This window comes from Schistocerca nitens, chromosome 4, assembly GCF_023898315.1.
Source record: "Schistocerca nitens isolate TAMUIC-IGC-003100 chromosome 4, iqSchNite1.1, whole genome shotgun sequence".
NCBI lineage: Eukaryota > Metazoa > Arthropoda > Insecta > Orthoptera > Acrididae > Schistocerca > Schistocerca nitens.
This window is the reverse complement of record NC_064617.1, coordinates 84998619-85021749: the sequence shown is the minus strand read 5'-3', so window position 1 is coordinate 85021749 and position 23131 is coordinate 84998619. Positions and strand designations below refer to the sequence as shown.

The window sequence follows — 23131 nt, the reverse complement described above, 5'->3', positions numbered from 1 at the left end:
AAAGAACACAAAACGTAAACGACTGCAATATGCATAACGGCAGACAAAAACGTTCTTCGTTTATTCCAAAAAAATGGTTCAAATGGGTCTGAGCACTATGGGACTTAACATCTATGGTCATCAGTCCCCTAGAACTTAGAACTACTTATACCTAACTAGCCTAAGGACATCACACAACACCCAGTCATCACGAGGCAGAGAAAATCCCTGACCCCGCCGGGAATCGAACCCGGGAACCCGGGCGCGGGAAGCGAGAACGCTACCGCACGACCACGAGCTGCGGACCGTTTTTCCAACTTACCGGATTTGCACACAAGTTCCGCCAGCTGGTTAATGTTCTCAGCATGTGGTGTTACCATGTCTGGCTGCAGTAGAGGCCTGACAACGATGGGGCATGCTGTGAGTATTGTCATCAGTCTCATATTGAGGCAATAACGCCCATTCTCCCTGGAGAGCTGCTGGCAAGTTTTGCAGAGTGGTTGATGGATGCTAAAATGATGCAGTCCCTCTTTCTAGTTCACCCCAGACATGCCCTATGTGACTGAAATCGAAAGAGCGAACAGGTCACGCAATGCGTGCAACATCTTCCGTTTCCAAGAAAACAGCTCTTGCTCTTTGAGGTCCATCATTATTGTCCATCAATATGAAGTCTGGGGCCACAGCACCTCTAAACAATCGCACATGAGGTCCCAAAATCTCGTCACGATACCTGGCTCCTGTTAAACCTTGCCGATTCACCCACAGAATTTCATGAAGAAGTGTTCATGTGGTCAATATAATCCTTGCCCACAACATTAGAGATCCTCCTCGATATCGGTCTCTTTCCATAATGTTTGGGTCCCAAAATCGTGTTCCACGTCCCTCCAGATGCGAATGCGACGAGAATCACTCTCCAGACCATCGGGACTCACCTATGAAAAGAACATTGGCCCACTGTTCGACCGCACAGGTGGTACGTTGACGACTCCAGACGTTGCCTTCTGTGAAGACGTATGAGAGGTACACATACAGCAAGTCTCCAACAATGAAGGCCACTTTGCCGAAGCCTTCTGTGTACCGTTTGTCTCGATACAACACGTCCAGCGGATGCTGCGAGGTCTGATTCCAGTTGCCGTGCAGTACTAAGGCAGTACCGTCTTGCCCTTACGGCCAAATAACTGTCCTCTCCATTCTCCTTATTATCACACGCGGTCGGGCGTGCCCTGGTCTTCGGGATACTGTTTCGGTCTCTATAAGTTGTCGCCACATCAGAGAAACAACAGAACGATTTACATTAAGCCCACGGATCACGTCAGTTTGCGACTGTCGTGCTCCCATTTTCCTTATGGCCCTCCACGGCAGAGGGTCTGGTAGGCGTCTTCTTTGTGCCATACTGTACCATAAGTGACTGTATACAGAGCCATTGTGGATGTGGGACTACCCGGCAAACACTACCCCGTTTGATAAGTGCACTTAGGTCATAATTGACGTGGTTGTCCATTGACCAGAATGCCATCTTCCATGCGGAACACGATCGTACGGAAATCCGTTGACATTTTGCGTGATTATACCGTGAATTAGACACAACACAGAGAAATAGCGGTTTGTCGCTTTAATTTTGGATACCAGGATAGTATAGAGACCTACATTGCTGTTACTATGAAACTTATATAACTGTAAGAAATTAAATACTTTGTCTCTGAAGGTCTCATCAAATACCCGTTATACATCATGATTATTTCTACTTCCAGAAAAGCATCGCCAACTTTACAGAAGTTGACATATCTGCGTCGTACAAGTTTCTGAGAACAAGCGCTACCACCTGGGACTGGATGACGATGGTTCATTTGACAGCAACCGATAACATATATTCGTGGAAGGAACAGTTCCGTGGTATTTGTGAGAGCGAACTGAGTGCTCCAGAGATGGTGGAATTCATAAAGTACGTAGCTGCTCTGTCAGTCCTACTACTTCTCAATCTTCTATTCTTCCTCTTTCCACCTTCCTCTTCCCTCTCTCCACCTTCCTCTTTCCTCTCTCCACCTCCCTCTTCCCTCTCTCCACCTTCCCTCTCTCCACCTTCCTCTTCCATCTCTCCACCTTCCTCTTTCCTCTCTCCACATTCCTCTTTCCTCTCTCCACCTTCCTCTTCCCTCTCTCCACCTTCCTCTTTCCTCTCTCCACCTTCCTCTTTCCTCTCTCCACCTTCCTCTTCCCTCTCTCCACCTTCCTCTTTCCTCTCTCCACCTTCCTCTTTCCTCTCTTCACCTTCCTCTTTCCTCTCTCCACCTTTCTCTTTCCTCTCTTCACCTTCCTCTTTCCTCTCTCCACCTTTCTCTTCCCTCTCTCCACCTTCCTCTTTCCTCTCTCCACCTTCCTCTTTCCTCTCTCCACCCTCTTTCCTCTCTCCACCTTTCTCTTCCCTCTCTCCACCTTCCTCTTTCCTCTCTCCACCTTCCTCTTTCCTCTCTCCACCTTCCTCTTTCCTCTCTCCACCTTCCTCTTTCCTCTCTCCACCTTCTTCTTTCCTCTCTCCACCTCCCTGTTTCCTCTCTCCACCTTCCTCGTTGCCCGCATCTCGTGGTCGTGCGGTACCGGTCTCGCTTCCCACGCCCGGGTTCGATTCCCGGCGGGGTCAGGGATTTTCTCTGCCTCGTGATGGCTGGGTGTTGTGTGCTGTCCTTAGGTTAGTTAGGTTTAAGTAGTTCTGAGTTCTAGGGGACTTATGACCACAGGAGTTGAGTCCCATAGTGCTCAGAGCCATTTGAACCATTTGAACCTTCCTCGTTACTCTCTCCACCTTCCTCATTACTCTCTCCACCTTCCTCGTTACTCTCTCCACCTTCCTCTTTCTCTCTCCACCTTCCTTGTTAGGCTGTCCACCTTCCTCGTTACTCTGTCCGCCTTCCTCGTTACTCTCTCCACCTTCCTCATTAGTCTCTCCACCTTCCTCTCCACCTTCACCTTCTACATCAAATTCTGCTGCCAACAGTAGCACATGCATGCTTTGGGTGTTTAACTTTCACCTATGCTTATGACATCCAGTTTTTTAATAGCATATTGAAATTTCTCGGAGCACACAATTATAGTTTTTAACATACCGGTCGTTGTGGCCGATCGGTTCTAGGCGCTTCAGTCTGGAACCGCGCAACCGCTACAGTCGGAGGCTCGAATCCTGTTTCGGGCATGGATGTGTGTGATGTCCTTAGGTTAGTTACGTGTAAGTAGTTCTAAGTTCTAGGCGACTGGTTACCTCAGATGTTATGTCCCATAGTGTTCAGAACCATTTTAACATGAAAACAAAAAAATTACAAGTTTTTAAAATTGTTAAAAACTATTTGTTGCATTTTGAAACACGAAATTAATGGTTTTTATTACGATGAGAACGAAACACGTTAGTTCGCTGCACTAAGTTGAACGTTGTGAGGTCACCGTTGCTGCATGTCGATCGATAAGAGAACAAATGCAACCTCTGGGAGGTGCGACGCCTCGCGCTTAAACATCTCTATGGGCTCAGCCACGAGTTTCAAGGTTGCTTGCCCTTGCCCTTGAGTGCACGCGCTAGCGCGGCAGTCGTTAGTGCTGGGTCAGCAGATGTAGTGGCTCCCGAGCTTCCGGTCGCATGTAGCAAGGCTAATGTTAGCGCACACGGAATGTTGTCCAAGGTTCATGAAGGTTGAAGTTTAATTCTAATCTCGTGGTAATGGTTTTCTTATTTTGATTCAATAATATTTTTTGACAAATGATATAAGCAGTAGTAGAATCTTAATCCATTGTGGACTATGACGTTCCCCCCAACCGATCACTAAATAATACTAGTGACGAAACACAATAACGAGGAGAGGGGTAATTATCAACGCGATGCGTACTGAGAAAGGGTAAACTGGGAATAGAAGGGTTAAATGTTGTGAGGGGTTCGCCGGTAACGTAATTTCTCGGTTGATATGCGGGAGATGTGTGGTGTGGGACAGTGAATAGTAGCACTCCTTGGATTTCGGTTAGACGTGACTGCGATGGAGACTGGACCATGGATAAGGAAGGAGAGAAAAGGATAGGACGGGAAAGGAGGAGGGAATCAAAGATCAGAAATGATGGGAAGGTGTGAGTTATATCTAACAGGAACGATAAGTGTTAGGTCGGATTTCGCCGTCTAGGAAAGAGAGACTATGGAAGGTGCATTGGGAGAGGTCATTAAGAATGTGTGGAGGTGGGATAAGTCGGACGTGAATTTGCTGGTATTGTGGCATGTCATGATTGGTAACTAGGAGGAAAATGATAGGATATTTAACACTTCTGGAGAGATACCGTTTATATTCCGGCCCCTATTTTTTATCTTCTTACCTTTAACCACGAACGCAGCGATCCCAACCAGTTTATTATACCCAAAACGATGCAGTCAGAAAATAAATGGTACGATGGTTTGAAACATCATATTTTCATATCAAGAAAACTATAGCAAAAATCTACCAAATTCGGCACTTTTGATTTAGAAAGCAGAATTTCAATATTGTGAATCACGCAGAAACTAATCTTGCATCGCGTTGGTTGGCATTCCATAGCTTGTTCCGAAGATCCAATATGAATTATTCTTTTGGCCTTTTGGAATATTCCTAACCGTGAAAATCTAGCTTCATTCGGATTTACGTGCAAAAACGCGTTTATTATGAGACTTTTTACTCGCGCCACATATACGTGCAAAAAAACACGTTTTTCTAGAAGGTTTTTGAAGCGCTCCACTCCATACTTTAAACTCGTACGAATCCGCTCAAACGTTGCACGAAGATAGATAAGTGGATAAAGTCAGAACGAAATTTTTTGTACCCGATAGTCATCTTCCAATGACAAGACTCAATTAACGTGGAGCTAAATATAGCATATAAAATTCGTTCTAACGTGAACTGAATGAGTGGAGACGGTTTAAAGTGAATCAAATAAATAAAAAATGCATTCCTATGATAAAATTGAAAAGTCGCTTTCAGAAATTTAGCTTCATTCGGATTTTACGTGCAACACACAAGTTTTTTGAGTGTTTTTACATGCACCAATTCTGAGTTCCAGACGTGTGCGAATCAGTTCAACTTTAAAAGTAGACAAGCAACATGTTATTAACGGTCGTCTTGTTTTGTGAAAGCTTCATTCGGTAACCTGCACCGGATCAGTCGTCGCCTGGATCAACAAAAATCTACCTCCATTGCCAAGCAGTGGTGGTCTAATGTCAGAATTATGATAGAGTAAAAGTTGGGAACCAGAATGAAAAATTCTCCTGTCATAGCGCAAAAAAAGGCGAATACGTTCTGGGCAAATTTAGGGATGTAAAAGGAGGGAACCAGCTTTTAGAAGTTTCTCGCTTTTTTAAAGACATCTAAATCAAAACACCTCGACATATTCGGGCTTTTTATGGAGTTAAACCTAATTCCCAGACCAGCGAGCTCTCATAGCTGCAAGGTGTTGGCACACCTCCATCTTCCAATTTTTGGCTGAAGTCCCTGATACAGTACAGCACTCCGTCTTGAGGCCACAAGTGGCCCAGGGGGACCATCCGACCGCCATGTCATCATCAGATGAGGATGCAGATAGATAGGGCATGTGGTCAGCACACCGCTCTCCCGGTCGTTATGATGGTTTTCATTGACTGCAGCCGCTATTATTCGGTCTTGTAGCTCCTTAATTGGCATCACGAGGCTGAGTGCACCCCGAAAAATGGCAACAGCGCATCGCGGCTTGGATGGTCATCCATCCAATTGCGGCCACGCCCGACAGCGCTTAACTTCGTTGATCTGACGGGAACCGGTGTATCCACTGCGGCAAGGCCGTTACCAAAGTCCCTGATGCTCTGCCCAAATTATAGCCATGATAAACAATCTATAATATCATATGGCTGAAGAGCAGACATGTAATAGCTAAAATAGTTTTCTAGGAGTGATAAAATTTCTGGGGGTGGACTTGATCCTTGATAGGACGTTAAAACAATTTTCTAATTTGTGTGTGTGTGTGTGGGGGGGGGGGGGGGGGCGCTTTCTTTCCCGAGGGGACCGTCGCCCTCAAACCCACACCCTGTTACATGTATGGTAAGGGGTGTAAGAACAAATACACACAACGCACCTACAAAAGGAAGTATACGAAAGCATGGGGGTTTATCTATAGTAGGAAGCATCGCAGAGTTGGAATGTGTGCGACCTAAACTTCAATGACTTGTTGTGTCATCGGAATGAAATTTTCTCCTTGCAGGGGAGTGTGCGCTGATGAAATTTCCTGGCTGATTAAAACCATATGGCGGACCGAGACACGAACTCGGTATCGTTGCTTCTCATAGGCAAGTGCTCTTCCAGTTGAGCTCCGCATGTTTTACAGGAGAACTTCTGTGAGGTTTGGAAGGTAGGAGACGAGGTACTGGGAGGAGCGGATCGTGAGACGAGCTTGGTTAGCTCAGTTGGCCCTCCCACCGAAATTCATAGAAGGCTTGCTTATGTCGGTCACCAAGCCGTCGGGAGGTCGGGGAGTTGGACATGATCAGGCGTTGAACTTGTTAAATTGTGACTTCAAGATTTTTAGCCGGATTCTTGCTGCTCGCCTTCGGTGCGTCATCCCTCAAGCCATCGCTCTGGTGGTGACAGTAACATTCAGACGGCACTCGGCGATTACCGTGACGTCATAGCTCTGGCTACGACCTGCCGCAGTCGTGGTGCCTCAGTGACGGTGGACTTCGACCGCGCCTTTGATAGAGTGAGTCGTGACTTACTAGGAAACGTACTCCGACGGATAGCCTTCCACCACAGATTCATACACATCGTCTTGCGACTCCTCCGAGGTGCCACGTCGCGAGTACTGGTCAATGGCCGTGTGGTGGACCCTATTACTATCATGGGCTCTGTCCGCCAAGGATGTCCGCTATCGATGCTCCTTTTCGCCACCGCTCTTGAGCCACTGTTACACGGTTTGAGGAGCCGGTTGACGAGAATAACAATGAGAGGGCATTCTTTCATCTGCCGCCCGTATGCAGATGACGTGGTGTTCTTGGTTCTGTCGGAGGATGAAGTAAGAGGGCTTGGATTAGTCTGCAGGCTATTAATCACTGAAAACTTACAGTGTAAATGTTATCATGTGTACTTCGTTTTCTAACAAATGCTGCAGCAATATTCGTGTATCTGTTTTATATGGGTAGTTATGCTCACTTCAATAAATTGTTCAATTCAGAGACTTCTCATTACCTAATTAAACATTTAAATAAACATGTATCTAGCTCATTCGTTCTGTGTCGATAAGCGATTTCATATGGTAGGCCGATCAGTTAGTGCAAAAACCGTTGCAGATTCCTGTAATTAAATACTTAACTTTCAGAGACTGTCTGTACATCAGAATAACTGTCTCCTTCAGCCTTCAAATTTGATGTATCGAGCTGTGATGTTCGTTTAGTGGTTTACGTCCCACGTGTACGAATGTGTGATGCGACGACTGTCTTTGTCAGACTGGTCGTGTTACTAGGGCCTCCCGTCGGGTAGACAGTTCGCCCCGTGCAAGCCTTTAGATTTGACGCCACTTCGGCGACTTGCGCGTCGATGGGGGTCGGACTAGTGGCGACTCGAGACCCACGAGAAAGCGGTGGCGCGTTACGTCACAGCACGTGACACTGCAGGACTTACGTGCCAACAGCCATCTCCGGTGGGGAGCGAGTAAATATTTCAGACGAGTTTAAGAATTCTTGACTGTGCTACCGAGAGCTAGTATGCATTTAAACGCAAACGACAAAGACAAGACCTTTCGTGAGTACCTTGTCAATTAAATATTGATTTCTCTGTGGCCCTGTACGGAGACGAGCTTTCGCGAAATGTGGCGGACAAGCCGACTAGCACGACGCCATAAATTCGTTGTGATGCCTGTCTTTCTCGTGGATCGCGGGAGCAACTTTCGTGACGTCACTTCCAGACGATGGGAAGCACACGGGTCCGCTGCTGCCTACCTCCTTGAACTGGCAGCACGTCCGAGCATACACAAAGTAGCGACCACGCGCTCAAAGCAAAACGTGCAGCCCCGCAGCTCTTTCCACTCTCGTGTCACAAGGGCGAGAAACAGTGGAAGATACTCTCCCCTTCCTTAAACAAACCTTCTGACTCCTGTACAGCTACGAAATCCCTTTTAATTGTTACTAACGTACACTCAACCGTATTATTCGTTCTCCGCATGCTAATTATACACTACTGGCCATTAAAATTGCTACACCAAGAAGAAATGCAGATGATAAACGGGTATTCGTTGGACAAATATACTAGAACTGACACGTGATTACATTTTCACGCAATTTGGGTGCATAGATCCTGAGAAATCAGTACCCAGAACAATCACCTCTGGCCGTAATAACGGCCTTGATGCGTCTGGGCATTGAGTCAAACAGAGCTTGGATGGCGAGTGCAGGTACAGCTGCCCCTGCAGCTTCAACACGATACCACAGTTCATCAAGAGTAGTGACTGGCGTATTGCGACGAGCCAGTTGCTCGGCCACCATGACCAGACGGTTTCGATTGGTGAGAGATCTGGAGAATGTGCTGACCAGAGTAGCAGTCGAACATTTTCTGTATCCAGAAAGGCCCGTACAGGACCTGCAACATGCGGTAGTGCATTATCCTGCCGAAATGTAGGGTTTCGCAGGAATCGAATGAAGGGTAGAGCCACGGGTCGTAACACATCTCAAATGTAACGTCCACTGTTCAATGTGCCGTCAGTGCGAACAAGAGGTGACCGAGACGTGTAACCAATGACACCCCATACCATCACACCGGATGATACACCAGTATGGCGATGACGAATACACGCTTCCAATGTGTGTCCACCGCGATGTCGCCAAACACGGATGCTAGATGCGACCATCATGATGCTGTAAACAGAACCTGGATTCATCCGAAAAAATGACCTTTCGCCATTCTTGCACCCAGGTTCGTCGTTGAGAACACCGTCGCAGGCGCTCCTGTCTGTGATGCAGCGTCTAGCCAGCCTTGGTCTCCGAGCTGATAGTCCATGCTGCTGCAAACGTCGTCGAACTGTTCGTGCAGATGGTTGTTGTGTTGCAAACGCCCCCATCTGTTGACTCAGGGATCGAGACGTGGCTGCACTATCCTTACAGCCATGGGGATACGATGCCTGTCATCTCGTCTGCTAGTGATACGAGGCCGTTGGGATCCAGCACTGCGTTCCGCGTTACCCTCTTGAACCCACCGATTCCATACTCTAACAGTCACTGGATCTCGACCAACGCGAGCAGCAACGTCGCAATATGATAAACCGCAATCTCGATAGGCTACAATCCGACCTTGATCAAAGTCGGAAACTGATGGTACCGATTTCTCCTCCTTACACGAGGCATCACAACAACGTTTCACCAGGCAACGCGGGTCAAGTGCTATTTGTGTATGAGAAATCGGCTGGAAACTTTCCTCATATCAGCACGTTGTAGGTGTCGCCACCGGCGCGAACCTTGTGTGAATGCTCTGAAAAGCTAATCATTTGCATATCACAACATCATCTTCCTGTCGGTCAAATTTCGCGTCTCTAGCACGTCATCTTCGTGGTGTAGCAATTTTAATGTCCAGTAGTGTACTACCACAACACGTAAATCACAGGTTAAAAGATTGAAATAAACATCTGCAACAGGGTAATTATAAATGAAAGCCCTTTCCATTATTAGTTTTCCATTGACGCAATAGCAAATCAGCAATAGTCAGACGTGTCATTTCAAAAGTGACGAGTGAGGAAGATTGTACTAACACTCTTTCGTAACAGTTGATCGAGATGTCGCAGCTAAAGTGTGGGCTTTAAACGATGATCCCTAGTCGACCAATGAATGGAATAAAAGCCATCTATCATACTTATCTGAAATTCAATACCCCAGACAGCTTAGTGGGGGGAGGGGGGGTATGGACTTCAATGAAACCGTCAATGCGTTGCAGAAGAGTTAGAAAACAAGCATTAGAAATGGATACCATGGTATTCATTTTATTCTGTCCAGTTTCCTATAATTTATGAAGTCTCTTTCTGTACAATGCAAAAATGAGGTCCAAGTCATCATTTTTCTTCTTTTTTTATGGAAGTTTTGCTATTTGTCGTAAGCCGCATGTTGTACTAGTTAGATTAATCCAATATTTCTTCAACGTGTTCAGGTAGCAATAGCGCACTAACACGCAAATTTGTTGCAGGTCACCTCCAAAATTCGACCTGGTCATTTTGGAACGGTTACTGTCGCCGTGCTTCTACGGTTTGGTTCATAAAGTGGGCTCCCCGCCTCTCGTCGGGTACATCAGCATAAACGCAGGCGTACCCAGCCTCTGGACCGATGGAAACCCCAGCAATCCCGCTTACATTCCAAGCTTTATGGTGCCCTTTTCACACCACATGTCATTCTGGGAGAGGCTTTACATGACATGGGTATGGCTTTACACGAACTATCGCTACTTCTACGTAATGATGCCGCACCAAGAAGAAATCAAGAGGAAATATTTCGGGCCTGACGTTCCATCAGTTTATGAAACTGAAAAAAATTTCAGTTTGATGCTTATGGGTAACCATTTTAGTATAAACTACCCTCGACCGTACCTGCCGCACATGATAGAACTGACTGGACTACATGTGGAACCAAACCCAGCACCTCTTCCTAAGGTAACTACGCTTTCTTCTGTCGTTACATTAGTACAAATCACTTTGACACCACCTGACTTATAAAAATAACAAAATTATCACTAATTTTAAAGTGCAGTATATAATTTTAAGACTACCATAATAACATTACAAACATACCCAAAAACATAACATCATCAACAAATGAATTCCTCAAAAGTGTATCGAAATGCAGAACAACAAGGTACAACTTTCTCCAGGACAAGTAGTTACAGAAAACCTCGAAACAAGATACATAACAAAATTTGATAACGAAACTAAAAAGGTAGGAAGGTGAGTATCTAATGTGCAGTCGACGTCGAGCTTGTTACAGATGGAATGAATGCGAGCTCGAATTGTGGAGGGAATGGAAAGGATGTCGGCAGTGTACTTTTGAAAGTAAACATCCTGATAATCGCGCAAAGCGATTTATGGAACTCACAGCATCTTGACGCTAATTTGAATCTCCATCAACGAGAATGGGAGCCCAGTGTCTTAACCACGGCACCATCTCGCTCAGTAGCTGGGAAAATCACTTCCGCGAAAAGAAAATTGTTCATTAGGAATATGCTTACTATTATCACAAGCGCATGATAGCAGGTGTGTCATGCTTTGTACGGGGAGTTTAAAGAGCTCTATTGGTAGTCCATTCCAATTCTCAACAAGGACTGTGTACAGGTCCTTGAATGGTCCTCAGTGACAGGCTAAGGACTAAATGTCCACTCCCAGGCTTCCTCTGCAGCATTCATATTAGGTGACCTCACTGACGAACTTTACAAGAACTTCACCCACCGGAGCAGCTTCATGCAGATAGGCGCTATCGGTATCAAACAGGGAGTCTTGGACCTTTACCACGTCAGAAAATATGGACGTCGTTACATTACTTTGTCAGTACCTCTCAACCCCCTCTGACCACCATGAGGCCCTCTAAGTTCATCTGATGTGGTGCCTCCCTAACCACTGGATCCCAGCACCACCAAACAGATTCATTCTCAGTCTTTTCTTGTTACTATATCGGGAACTTATGCCGATAATTTTTTTGAAAACTGAAGTAGGGCTCAACAAAAATGAGCGTACTTCCTCATATAAGCGTGCTCCATAATAAATAGGACCTTCCCTGTACTTGTCCACCCCAATAGCTGAATAGTCAGCGCGGCGGTTTGTCACGCCAAGGGGCGCGGGTTCGATTCCCGGCTGTGTCGATTTCCTCCGCTCAGGGAGTGGGTGTTGTGTTGTCCTCATTATCATATCATGAGTGGAAGGCAACGGGAAACCACCACTGGAATCCCTTCCCTAGACGCTCGTGCTGTGGACCTTTTTGACGAGGCAGAACACAAAAGTTTAAGTCCTGTACTTCGGCATGCAGAACACGCACTACTGGACACCTGGCACACTGATCAGCTGCTCTGAACTTCTGGCGCATAGTTTCCTGGGAAACTGAAACACCTGAGACAGCTGTACGTCCTAAATTCGTCGTTGGAGTTCGTTGTTTACCTCAACCGAGATGTAGATGACGGTTGAATTGTGTTACTCTCTCCGACATTCTACCATGATGAACATTTCCTGTGCCTACAAGCCATTTCTAAAGGCCGTGATAAGACACTTAGTGATACAGTGAACGCTGTAGAGTCTGCAGTCTGTACCTAATCAGATACAAGGATTTTACCCTCCCGAAATGGTCCAAATGACCACTTTGTCATCCTTTTCCAAACAGTGACGAGACACTAAGCTTTGCTCACGACTAAATTGAGACATGACAGAGACTTTATGGGTCATAGCGAGGCAACGCAGTGGTAAAGACAGTGGGACTCTATTCAGGGCGAACATAGTTCAGCGCCTTATCCAGCCATCCAGATTTGGAAGTGATGTGATATGATGTGAATCGTCAAAGCGAATGCTAGGAGGGTTGCCCTGAAAAAGAAACTGCCAACATCCTTTCTGACCCATATCAAATCAGAGTTTGTTCTGCGTATCGAATGGCCTGATGGTTTACTGGATGTTAGGCCCAAATCTTTTGTAATGTGCATAGCCAAAGTAGAGACTACACTATTACTATACCAATGCCACATTTCCATTTCGTGGAGGAATCTAGACTGTTAATTACAGTGAATATTTCTTTTTCATTTGTTCTTCACAATTGGTTACTGGTGGAGTGGTATATTTGCATGATTGTATTTGCATATGGGAAAGAGTGATGCGCACGTACGTTTAGTTACGGTTTACGGCACATCTGCCTTGAAATTCCCTTGATGAACCTGAAGACCAGCTACTACAGGTGCTTACAACTCAGTGTTTGCTTCCACGATCAGGACCTACAGGAGTGGCTGGATGGAGCAGAACACGGCGCCGTATACTTCAGTATGGGTTCCACTGTCATAGGGAGTTCGATGCCTGAAGATAAGAGGCTGGCGTTTCTCGAGGGTTTCAGAAAAATCCCACAGAGGGTGCTGTGGAAGTGGGAGGCCGACATGGACGACCTGCCGCCCAACGTCAAAGTCTCAAAGTGGCTGCCTCAGCAGGCTATATTGGGTACGTCACCAACATCGCAAGTACCAAACTTAATTTGTATTTCTCTTTCCAGCATTTGTCTGTCTCATTTCCTGAAAATTAATCGATTTTGCAAGAATCATATGGGAACTTCCTGCAGATCTAGGCAGCAGAAACTCCCTTCTCTATTGTTCGCAATGGGTTACTACTGTCTGGTTGTATGGCTCTATTTTTGGAAATAACTGGCTCACATGCCTATCATGGAAAAAAGAATCATCAGCTATATTTGGTCATCTGATCGGTAGAATATCTGACCACCAATGTGCAAGCCATGACTTCCATCAAATTACAGATGTCACCATATTGGTTAGCCACGCGGTGTAGGGCGCCTTGCCACGGTTCGCGCTGCTCCCCCGTCGGAGGTTCGATTCCTCCCTCAGGCATGGATGTGTGTGTTGTCCTTAGCGTAAGTTTCATTAAGTTAGATTAAGTAGTGCGCAAGCCTAGGGACCGATTACCACAGCAGTTTGGTCCCATAGGAACTTACCACTATGTCATGATAACCATTCCGATGAAGATCTTTCCACGATAACAGTGCTAATTCCTTCGTTTCCTGTTGAAGTAAACTGAACCTGGACGGAACGTCTAATTATTGGAGTCGCTGCAAGACACTGGCGAGGTAGCAACTTAGTTTGCCACACTTAGACGTTGTAAGCGGCTCTCTGGTGACTAGATTCAAAATGTACACCCCGTGACATACAGTAACAGGCTGGGGCAATGGGGTGCACGCAGGGATAGTCTGAGGTGCCAAGCCATCAATTTTTTGGTTTCAGTAGCCAGGGTTCAGTAGCGAGGTTCAGAGTCATAGCAGAGCGCCTTTGCCCCAATGAAGTTAGCTATGGACTACCCAGTCCTCTGTCCAAGCGTTCACTGGCTGGAGAAACTTACGGTACTGCTAGCACACAGACGTCTCAGCAGTTAAATGCAGGAAGAGAGATACGGTCATGAGAGCACTAAAAAGAGCATAGGAGGTTCCGTGGGATAGTGCAGTGGAAATGATTGACAACCTGGGGTAATCTACAGTATATTTGACAACGGTTATGCATTCGTTTCTCGTAGTCTGTGCCCATATCCGATGTAATGCGCTTCTGGGACACTAGCTACATGTTCCTCGTGGATAATGGTCGGTCTATTTGGGCGCGTTCACACCTGTGCGACAAACAGTAGCCACTTTTCGTGTGCGGCTGTAGATTACGCTGTATCATAGGAGGCACAGGTCAATGGCGCGATTTTTACGAGCCCTCAAGACGGAGCTCCAATGCACTACTGTGCTGCAATCCGCAACCAAGCGTCGCGCGGTCCTTCCTATAAACACGTGTTTATCTCGGAAAGCATTGATTCATTTTAGTGCCCAAATACGGCTAACGTAGCTTAACACTTTGAACAGATTCTACGAGGGCACTTGCCATAAGGCGATTCAAAAAATACCGAACGTCCTTGCTTCTACCAATATCTCGCGTAGTGATATTGCATGCATTCAGCGTTGTACAAAGGTTTAACTACTGTAGTTCTCTTGCGCCATTCACTAATGGAGTTGGAAAGGGCAGCGAAGAGTGGGAATGATATTGGTCCGCTATGTACACTGTTCTGTCTTACATATTAGTGATACATGTATACATATAGGAGTTAGAAAAGTTTGATTGTTTGTGCAACTTTTATAAACTTTTTTGTTTTTTGCTTTCCAGCACACCCAAATGTCCGTGTGTTCATCACTCAGGGCGGTCTGCAGAGCTTTAACGAGGCTGCCTATCACGGAGTTCCTCTACTGGGGATTCCCTTCTTCGGCGACCAGCAACATAATGTAGCGAAAATGGTCGACGCTGGTGTTGGCATAGAGCTCAAATTGTGGGACGTCACAAAAGACACGATTTCGGACGGTATTCGAACGATTATTGAGGATAAAAGGTACAAAATACTAAGTGTGAATGAATCAGTGTTTATGCTAATCGATATTTTATTATTTATACAAAAAATCAGGGTGTATACGACCCGGACAAACGGGAGATCCAGGAAAAACCCGGGAATTTTTTCATCCCGGAGAAAACCGGGAAAAACCCGGGATATTTTTAGGATTCCGGGAATTTTTCATTGTTTTAATTTTCAGTTAAGTTTTTGTAATTTTGACTGGGAAGAACCGAAACTCCAACAAAGCATATTACTGTATCCCGCTACTGCAGAATAGTATTTCAACAATAAAATATAAACGAGAGAAAAAAACGAAAATAAATTGCAAAGGAAATGTGCCATATACAACAACGACACATGCAAGCGTCTGCCAATTGAAAATGTGTCAAAGGCTTTAGGAAGACTATGCAGTGCTTCATAACAACAAATTGCCTCCAATGAGCGTGAAGTCCCAACTGTTTATATTCGATTTGTTTTAGCAGTTACGCGCGGGCTCATGCGCACGCGCAGTTGAGTGACGTTTGAGTAGTAGATTCTCCCGCTTCTGGCTACAGGAATGTGGGTGTTGGCTGTGCAAGCAGTCGCAGCAAGCAGCTAGATGCTACCGCAAAATGGTGGCGCCAAATTCATATTCTTGAAGAAAAAAACTTGTTTCACAAAGCGCCTAGCATCCAGCGCACGTTTGTCTATCGTGATTATGAAACGCTTCCCTGTTGGTTTTTGAACACATTTAAAGTTGATTTCTGAATATTACGGTATATTAATAATTTTTACTTATGGACCGTCTGACAGCAACTGAATAAAACACAATTTTAGTGCCATACGCGTTTCGCCTTTATTTTCTGCAAGGCATCATCAGTGGCCTGGAATATGTACATATGTTAGCTATTTTATTTACATTTTTGTCATTGTGCCTATAGGTTGTAAACAGTTCTGGTGGTTGGTATTTCCTATTAAGTAGTAATGTTTTGAACTGTACTTACAGGTTGCGTGGACGATTTCCTACATATTACGCTCCTGTTGCATTTCTGATGTTGTTCTTCTTCTTATGAACGCCAATTTGCGGTTTTTTTTCCCCATTCCACAACACACACACACAGCACAAAAAAATATATATCACACACACACACACACACACACACACACACACACACACACAAACGCACACACAAATGCATACACGAACAGACCACAGATACTTCAATAGTTACACTCATAAGTTTGGCAATAACATTCGATCTTTGGCAAAAACATTTGACAGTCGGCAACAGAAACCAAAACATTGCTTTAAAACAAGCGTTCAGTGCATAGTGTTGTGGAATGGGGAAAAAAACCGCAAATTGGCGTTCATAAGAAGAAGAACAACACCAGAAATGCAACAGGAGCGTAATATGTAGGAAATCGTCCACGCAACCTGTAAGTACAGTTCAAAACATTACTACTTAATAGGAAATACCAACCACCAGAACTGTTTATAACCTATAGGCACAATGACAAAAATGTAAATAAAATAGCTAACATATGTACATATTCCAGGCCACTGATGATGCCTTGCAGAAAATAAAGGCGAAACGCGTATGGCACTAAAATTGTGTTTTATTCAGTTGCTGTCAGGCGGTCCATAAGTAAAAATTATTAATATACCGTAATATTACACGCAACTGAGGAAGACAGGACTATAAAAGTTGATTTCTGAATGATTCATAAGTTGACTTTTGAATGGATGCATAGTGTACGTTATGCCTCTGTCAGGAGAATCCTCGTCGCATCTAGAAATAAACTTTCCGCAGACAAAAGGGGAACGGAGATATAGCAGCTGAGGGAGTAAAGCCAAACGGATGAATGTCAATCGTTGTCTGATTATGTGGTTGATTGGGTTTGCGAATGATCAGCATTGTTACAATTACTAGCAAAATCCATAGATTCAGACTACCAGATGCAAATAAACGACTGACAGGAACAACATTTCAGAAAGATTACGTATTATCTTCTCGGTGTGTCCAAGAAAATGAAATTTTGACAGAAAATCTTTGGCCAGATCACTACACTAGCAAGGACCAGTAGTACAGTCCCCGGCTAGCAGCCGCGTAAGTTCTATTCTGGAAGTAACGCGGAAAACGTGTTGTTCGAACACGTATTAACGCCTAATCGGAAAATAATCGCGGGATAACTAAACCTGTGATTCTGGCAGGGTTAGTGAAGTTAATCGGGGAACAAATTTTGACAGTGGCAGCAATAGCTGCAGAATTGGTGATGACACAATTGTTTGTTAGAACGAGGAAGGAGAAGAAACGGAAACATCACACAAATTATGGAAGAATAAGACGATTCCAAATGTATATAAAAATTTCGTAATTCTACTTTTCGATCTCATGCTTGAGAGGCTGGTGCGTATGAATGAAATGTGAAACTATTTCCTAGCATAAAACTTTTTGCTTGTAGTAGGCCTAATAGGCATTTGATATTGGTACTTTGTGGATTATATTCTATCGTGTTATAAAAATGGCCATTTGTGGCAAAACAGTCTCCCTTATTTGGTGTGTTACAAAATATTAGGAAGGTCTATTTTCTTTTATCTAGCAGACAGTGACAAAACAGACGTAATCAGTTCGAGAAACCACACCAGTCTTGGGTATTATTCGTGTTAACAGCATTTTCAGTATTAGATAACGACATTTCGATTTTTCATGTATCAAAAAGTTTGACGAACTTTGATGAGGTAATAGAGTCTCTCGCAGAAAGGAAAGCACGCCATGTAAAGCTGTAGCAAAATAGAGAGAACAAAATACTAGGAGCTAAGGATTGAATAAATGTGTAATTTCTTGCGTATGTCTTGTCAGTATTGGTTTTATATATCGTATACTTAATTTTATGTCACACAAAACTGCAAGTTATTAACTAATAGGCAATAAAGAGTTCAGATTTTCTGAAGAATTCTTGTTCTCTCGATTACAAATAATCCCATCCGCTATTAATTGCGAGGTTTTTTTTAAGAGGGGCAGGCTGTCAAACCGGCCGACTGGGAGCAGGACGGCTGGTCCCGGCGGAGGTTCGTGTCCTCCCTCGGGCATGGATGTGTGTGTTTGTCCTTAGGATGATTTAGGTTAAGTAGTGTGTAAGCTTAGGGACTGATGACCTTAGCAGTTAAGTCCCATAAGATTTCACACACATTTTCCGCGCGACCACTACGGCCGCAGATTCGAATCCTGCCTCGGGCATGGATGTGTGTGATGTCCTTCGTTTCGTTAGGTTTAAGTAGTTCTAAGTTGTAGGGGACTGATGACCTCAGATGTTAAGTCCCATAGTGCTCAGAGCCATTTGAACCATTTTGGGAGCAGTAGGGGCACCACAGGACATTTCAGTTTCCACTCTCCTGAATATAGTTTGGACGTGCGGTAGAAAAATGCTTTATGAAGAGGCGTGGCACTGCATTTTGGGATACTTAAAACCAAATAATATGTCTTACATTTCCCGGAATACATTTGTTTTATGTTTCAGACTTTTCATAAAGCTGTGAGCTAGAAGATGAACATATTTTGAAAATTCGATTTTTTTTAGTATTAACCCTGTTTGCAAATGTCGTAGATCCGGGGCTGACGCACAGAGCAGTCTGAATTATAGTGGGTAGTCTCCACGTGACGCGTGTTTACATTTAATGATTTTGCTGTTTCCCCTTCGTTTACTCTCACGTCAAATGAAAACAAAACGGATATCTGTAGCTTGGAGCTATCAAGTGAATTAAAACACATTCACATAGTTACGGAAGGCTGAAATATGTTATTAGTTTCAGATTTTATTTTATTTCCACCTTTCTGACAGTGAAGCACTAATCGCCTTGCGGAACAATGAATTTATTTTTGTCTGTTTGCTAAATAAATCTGACTTCGTTAACCTTTTCCGCAGAGTCAGTCAATGTATTTGAAACAAAATGTTTAATTCCACAGTAGTGGCTAGTTTCAAAAAGTGCACGTTTTCATTTTCTAGCACGTGTGGCATTATGCCATAACAAAGAACCAAACATGATATAAAACAGTACTGGTACTCCAAAAAAATTTACATTCCGAAAACTACACTGAAAAGCTTAATATCAAGTCGAGGTCTATTTCATTGGGAATGTGGACATACGAATGTGCCCTTTAAGTGTGCACTTTAAATGTGCACATTTTAATATGGTTCACGAAATTACGATGCTCTTGCAGTATCCTCTGATGTCTTGTTTCTTTTATGACATAATGTATGATCTTTTAATGTTTTACGCGTACGTACGAGCTTCCTATGCCATTGTAGCTGCGCAAGCGTGATGTCGCCTGTTATCTGTGCTCTCTGGCAACTGCTGAAACAAACCTATTTCTAACAGGTCATGGGAAAATATTGCGAATGGTAGTTTGAAAAGCGTTACTTTCAAAGTAAATATCGTTTTACGTAAGTTGAACTATGTGCGAGAGTGTACGATGAATTTCTTAAATAACAGAGCGTTTGACTTTACTTTAAAAATCAACTGATGACGAGCCATTTAGAATAATTTCGAACCCTGAAGATCAGACATTTATGTCACTATTAAAAATTTTACCGGCACATTTCTGTGATATATCTTAAAGTAACATGCGCAAAAAAGATCAGCAGTATATGCGAAAGCTTAGCTTCTCTTGCAGCTTGAGACCAATATTATACGTGAAAACATAGCTTTTCTTGTACCAACACTATGTATATAACTATTAACTTTCCCTGTTTGTGTGTTCGCGCTACGTAACAGTGATGTTGCTGTTGGCTGACTACATCACGTGTCCTATGCTCTGAATATCCGCTGTCAGCGGCTGAGATCACGTGACATGAGCTACGAACGGCTTACAAAAGCGCATCGAAATCTCGATTTCAATGATTCGGAAAGCAACATGCGGTGTTTAGTGGAATTCCAATGTATACTTTCATAATACGAAAATACGCAGCGTACATGTTGCTGCAAATCATAGATATTTCCAAAACGTGTCTTTTTCCCTGAGTTTCGTTTTCTAAAGTGCCGGGAAATTGTACGCCCGCGTATAAAACCATAACCATTCAAAGGATTGATAAGGGAAAATATATTGTCACCTGGGAGAAAGTGTGTTGTTAACCGGGAAATCCGGGAAAAATCCGGGAATTTGTTTTCCTTGTCCACGTATATACCCTGTAAAATGCTCCACTGAAATGGATAGCACGAACAGGAGTTTGGACGACGCCGTTCTATACTGTACGATTTATGACTCTGGCGTATGGGTAATTTTTGTGTAGAAACGACGTTACTGAACACTTTTAAATCTTCAGTAGTCTTAATGTACAGGAACTGAAGTGAAACTAACAGGCTCGATGCCTTTACATATTCTAATCGCAGTGTGGACAATCAGAGTTACTGCATTGTTAAGACTAGTGAACCATTCTCAGCAGCCTATTCCTTTACTGTAGAAGAGAGGTGACTTGGAAGGACAGTCTGCCTACAACTTCAGAACTCACCAAATAATACAGTATCTACACTGGCTAGTGGCATGACCGGATGGAATTTGTATACCACAGTATCCCCAACGTTTTCGGCTGAAACTGAAAAACAAAACTGTTTCATTGATTTTCTAACCAGTTAGCTACCCTTTTGATAATTGCAGATTGGTGGATTGGGTAACAGGAGGGCTTCCATGTCACTCATGAGGTTGATTTTTTCTTAAGAGACATCATGCGTCAGGGATAACCTCCAGTTACTCGAACACCTATCTGTGTGATCTCTATCGACACATTATCTTACACATGAAACCGATTTATTCTGAACCATATCACGAGGGTTATGTTTGATGATGTCACCTCATTTTCACTAGAATTTATATTGTTCAGTAGGCTTGATAATACGAGAATTACGTGCTTTTAAGAATATTATTTGCTCCTCAGTTTCTAGAAAACTGTCTCCATCAATGCGTTGTTGATGGGAGGAACTCACTGTAAAACCTAATTACGTCTTCATTGGGTGTCCATCTTCTGTTACACAATTTTTTGATCGTAAGGTGAGCCCTCATAACATGACCAGGTCCTTTCCCTGTTCCAATCATAAATACCTTCTGCACCCAAATTCCTCCCGCTCATCTTCGTTTTCATATTTGCTTCCCCTGCAACGGCCAGACTTTCAGTGCGAATATTTCACATTATGTCTCCATGCGACTTACCAAAAATTAGCTATCTTGATTCTTCTAGTCACTGTTGCGCACTGAAGTATGGCCTGTTACAGCTTTCAGGCACTGCAGAAATGCATTGTCATCAACCTTCTTTCTTTCTTTCTACAGATTCAGCGAGAACATGAAGCGCTTGTCAGCTGTATACCGTGAGCATAAGGAAGAGAGCCTGCCTAAAGCTGTGAAGTGGATCGAGTATGTACTTCGCCACAATGGAGCCCCACATCTGCGTAGTGGTGGAAGAGACTTGGCCTGGTACCAATACCTGCTGCTAGATGTTGTTGCCTTCGTGCTGGCTGTTGTAATGGCCTTTTGTATAGCTCTCTACCACATTGCTAGCTTTCTAATCCACAAATTGTTTAAATGCAAGAAACTGAAAACGAACTGAGGACGTGTCATCTTCTGTTATACAGAAGTCTATTTGCCTACTAATTCACTGAGCATGAGCTTGAATGTCTCAAGTGGAATGTTGGAATATATACATTCACACAGATTTGTGAAATCTATGTCGTGTTTGTGTCGTATGAAATACAACGTAAAATTTTTTTGAATCATATTTGTGTAATGTTACAAGTGGGAAAAAGTCTGTGTGTATGACTACATTGTTATTGTTGTTATTTGAACTGCAGTTTTCGTTTGAACGGCTGGCTATACAATTCAAAATTCTGTTTTGAGTTCTGCGATTTGTACAAGTGAAGTTTAAAAATTTTGTACGTGGTATTTCATATGATACAACCACGACGAAAGTTTCATAGGTGTACGTACCTATACATATATGGCTGGAGTCAGTCCAAACAAACACTGCTCGTAACATCTTTCATGTGACACTCAGTGTCAATGGAAAGTGCTGGCTTACTTCCCGTTACAAACAAAATAATTTTTAAGGCGGACTTCTATATGCCTATTCAAAAGGGTGGTGTCACCTTAGTTTAGTACGATACTCTTTTATCGATATGTATGTAAAGTAAACCACGAAGAATTACCTTAGCAATGTGTGAGCTGCTGTATACAAATACAGGATATAGAAACAGAGCCAAAATGTTGTAACTTATATATGGCATTAATAAAATGTTATACAGTTTCTTCATAATTAAATAAATCAGCAAACACGTGCCGCCCTGCTACACACTGATTGCTGCCGCCATGTTGCAACGCTGCTCAGTTGTTGCCTGGGGTACGGGTTATTCTGCGTGTCTTAATGTTCTTGTTAGTAAATATCGATGCAACGAATGCCGTAATAGACCCATTTGGGACCGCTTTATCGAACGGGCACAGAAAATCCAGGTTTAAAATCGTTTTTGTAGTAATGGGAAACAAACCGACGCTTTCCGTTGATCCTGAGGCACCGTACGAAATGTGTGATGAGCAATATTTGTTTGGACTGATTCCAGCTGCACATTGTAAAAAAGAAAATGCAAATATCTACCGATAAACCAGACAAAATGCGCCTGACGGCTCTTAAAAGGGGCACCACACATACATTGTTCTATGTGGAGCACTATTTGTAAATAATATTTCATCCTCTTCAGGACACTTCATCAAATAAAAAAAATTGAGAAAATTTTGAAATGTGTAATTTTTTCGTGTTTTCTGAAGCTGAGTAAAATAGCTTCCCTACAAAAAAAAGCAGTCAGCTTATTACTTGAATAATTTCTTAGTCTACAAACTAATAAATTGGAAAGTACTTGTAATCGTATAACCTAAGAATGAGAGCAAAAAACAACTGTAGAAACCCATTCGTCATACAATTACATTAGCAATGTGAGAGCTGCTGTATACACATAGAGGGATTAAAAAAAGAGCCAAGATGTTGTAACTCATATATGACATTAATAAACTGTTACACTGTTTCTTCATAATTAAATAAATGA

General features: G+C 43.5%; 1 protein-coding gene across 1 annotated transcript in view; it reads left to right on the top strand.

Moving 5' to 3' along the window:
• LOC126253453 (UDP-glucosyltransferase 2-like) overlaps positions 1–22719 on the top strand; it is a 49625-nt gene extending 26906 nt beyond the window's left edge. The window contains exons 3-7 of the mRNA XM_049954800.1: positions 1731–1921; positions 10164–10623; positions 12930–13149; positions 14853–15072; positions 21372–22719. Of these exons, the coding sequence (XP_049810757.1) occupies positions 1731–1921; positions 10164–10623; positions 12930–13149; positions 14853–15072; positions 21372–21648 (1368 nt within the window). The 3' untranslated portion in view covers positions 21649–22719. The remainder of the gene's footprint in view (positions 1–1730; positions 1922–10163; positions 10624–12929; positions 13150–14852; positions 15073–21371) is intronic.
• The last annotated feature ends 412 nt before the right edge of the window (positions 22720–23131 follow it).